General features: G+C 39.9%; 1 protein-coding gene across 1 annotated transcript; it reads left to right on the top strand.

The window, feature by feature from the left end:
* Window positions 1–282: 282 nt before the first annotated feature.
* LOC104601409 (E3 ubiquitin-protein ligase PUB23-like) lies at window positions 283–1,919 on the top strand. Its single transcript, XM_010264713.3, has one exon. The coding sequence runs from the start codon at window positions 536–538 to the stop codon at window positions 1,781–1,783; it is 1,248 nt and encodes a 415-aa protein (XP_010263015.1). The 5' UTR covers window positions 283–535; the 3' UTR covers window positions 1,784–1,919.
* The last annotated feature ends 915 nt before the right edge of the window (window positions 1,920–2,834 follow it).

Raw genomic sequence — 2,834 nt, 5'->3', positions numbered from 1 at the left:
GTCGGCGTGCAATTAAGAAGGGGTAGGAAACACGAGAGGATTTAGGAGAGAGAAAGAGTATTTTCTAGAGAGAGAGAAGGTCAAAAGGATGGGAGACCATGCACCGTCACTGTGCCGAAAATTAAACTCAACAAAGGTTGTCATGTTTGAGGTTTTCTTCCTACAAAACCTTAGAAAGTCGCGTTTTTTGAACTCGCTCTAAAAAAATCCGTGTGTTGACTTTTATCATTTGAAACGGGATTTCTCTTCCCTCATCTCATATAAAACCAGATGCGCTCTCCTTCCCAAACAACTTCAGAACAAACATTAATCAGCTTCTAACAACTTCACCTCCAACCTTCAATCAGATTCTCAACGCTTCCTCTCAAGTTGGGTCAGGTCTCAACGTTTCATCACCAAAGCTTTCTGGGTTTTCTCTGATTTGGGTTGTTTCAATATACAGCGCTTTCCATCCGTTGAACTTCTGCGTTTTTGCTCTGTTTTTCTTTCTGGGGTATTCTTGAATCCGGATTTTGTTATCTGGGTATTGATTAGAATGGAGGAAATAGATATTGATGTTCCTCCTTACTTTCTCTGCCCGATTTCTCTGGAAATCATGAGAGATCCGGTGACGGTCTCTACAGGGATAACGTATGATCGGCAGTGCATAGAGAGATGGATATTTACTGTCAAGAACAATACGTGCCCAGTCACAAAACAAATCTTGTCAGACGTTGATCTAATCCCAAACCACACTCTCCGACGATTGATCCAAGCATGGTGCATCCTCAACGCTTCCAAGGGAATCGAAAGGTTTCCAACGCCGAAACCGCCCGTCGACAAGGCCGAGATCGCCAAGATACTCAAGGATGCTAAATTGCCACAGTCGCAGATGAGATGCCTTCGGACTCTCCGATCGATAGCATCGGAAAGCGATAGAAACAAGAGATGTATGGAGGCTGCAGGAGTAGTTGAGTTCTTGGCTGCAATAGTTAAGAACGACAACTCTACTTCAATGGAAGACTCAGTGGAGGATGAACTGGAGTTCACAAGAGCCAGTGATGAAGCACTCAGCATTCTTTGTCATCTCCAAATCTCACAAGCCAGCCTCAAGAGCCTCGTCATGAGCAGAAACAGTGAGTTCGTAGAGTCCTTGCTAAGAGTCTTACAACGTGGGAACTACCAATCTCGAGCTTACGCTGCACTGCTATTGAAATCCATGTTTGAGGTAGCCGATCCAAACCAGTTGATCAGCTTGAAACCCAAACTGTTCGTCGAGATCGTGAATGTGTTGCGTGATCAAATCTCAACCCAGGCTTCGAAGGCTGCTCTGCAAGTACTTATCGAGGTGTGCCCATGGGGACGAAACAGGATTAAAGCCGTGGAGGCCGATGCAGTTGCAGTAGTCATCGACCTTCTTCTCGATACATTTGAGAAGAGGGCTTGTGAGATGATGTTGGTTGTTTTGGACCAGCTATGTGGTTGCGCAGAAGGCCGATCGGAGTTGTTGAAGCATAGCGCCGGGATCGCCGTTGTGTCGAAGAAGATACTTAGGGTCTCGCATCTGGCAACCGAAAGGGGAGTGAGGATACTGTCGTCCATATCAAGGTTCTCTGCAACTTCAGGTGTTGTTCAGGAAATGTTGCATCTGGGTGTTGTTTCTAAGTTGTGTTTGGTACTTCAAGTGGACTGTGGCGTCAAGACCATGGAGAGGGCTAGAGATATCCTTAGGTTGCACTCTAGGGCTTGGAAGAACTCTCCATGCATTCTTCCCCGTCTGCGCTCTTTTTATCCATCATCTTAATCCAATATTATCAGTCAGGGAGAGAGAGAGAGAGAGAGACAGAGAGATCATACATTGATTTAGTGTAAATAATTCTTGGGCTGGAGAACAATTTCAAATGCCCACAACAAACATTTAGTGGAGAGAAAGAAATTCTTCAGTTCTTTTAAAGCACTCTCTGTTTTCCATATATATTTGTACTTGGGCTCCATGAGTGGATAAGTTTTTGTTTTTCATGAATTATGATTAATCACTTACAGCAAAGAAAAATGGTTTGAATTTTGAGCAATTCAAATGCATATAGAAATTTAGATTCATGATTGGAATAAACCCATGAATGCTAGTTTTAGATTACTTGGGTTCAAGTTAAGCATGCCCTATCTCAAGGTTTCTGAAATTGCAGTTATGTCAAAACCATCCATTATCAATGGTGGTTTTCTTAATTTTGGTTGTTAAAAAATGCTATATTCTATTAATATCATCTTAATAACATGATTATTTATTCACCCTAATGTTAAACTTCCACATTTTACTAAAACAAGGTTTCTGAAATTGCAGTTATATGTCAAAACCATCCATTATCAATCTTGGTTTTCTTAATTTTGGTTGTTAAAAAATGTTATATTCTATTAATATCATCTTAATAACATGATTATTTATTCACCCTAATGTTAAAAACTTCTCTATTAAAATATAAATTATGTATATTTTTTCTAAGAAAAATTAAGTTAATGATCAAAATGGTTGAAAGGGTAATGAACAACCAAGGTTCCCCAAATATTGACTGATATTGCAGTTAGTTCAAATCTCAACTAAATGATAATTTCTTCCTTTATATGTAAACAAAGTAAAGATTTTTCTATGTCATGATTTATATTATTCTCGTGAGAAATAGATGATGTGACTCCATTGAAGAAGGATGCTAAACCTGGATATAGGAATGCAAACGGATCGGATTAGATTCAAATTAGTGTATATTCGAATCCGATTTGACATTCTTCATGTTAGATCCAATCCGAAATCCAATCAGAGCTGATAGGACTATCTGAACTCGATATCAGATCTTTGGCTC

This window comes from Nelumbo nucifera, chromosome 2 (assembly GCF_055504915.1).
Source record: "Nelumbo nucifera cultivar China Antique chromosome 2, China Antique-T2T, whole genome shotgun sequence".
Lineage (NCBI taxonomy): Eukaryota > Viridiplantae > Streptophyta > Magnoliopsida > Proteales > Nelumbonaceae > Nelumbo > Nelumbo nucifera.
This window is presented reverse-complemented; position numbering and strand designations above follow the sequence as displayed.

Excerpts from the sequence above, each read along its gene's own strand:
- LOC104601409 (XM_010264713.3), top strand. The coding sequence starts at position 536 with ATGGAGGAAATAGATATTGATGTTCCTCCTTACTTTCTCTGCCCGATT.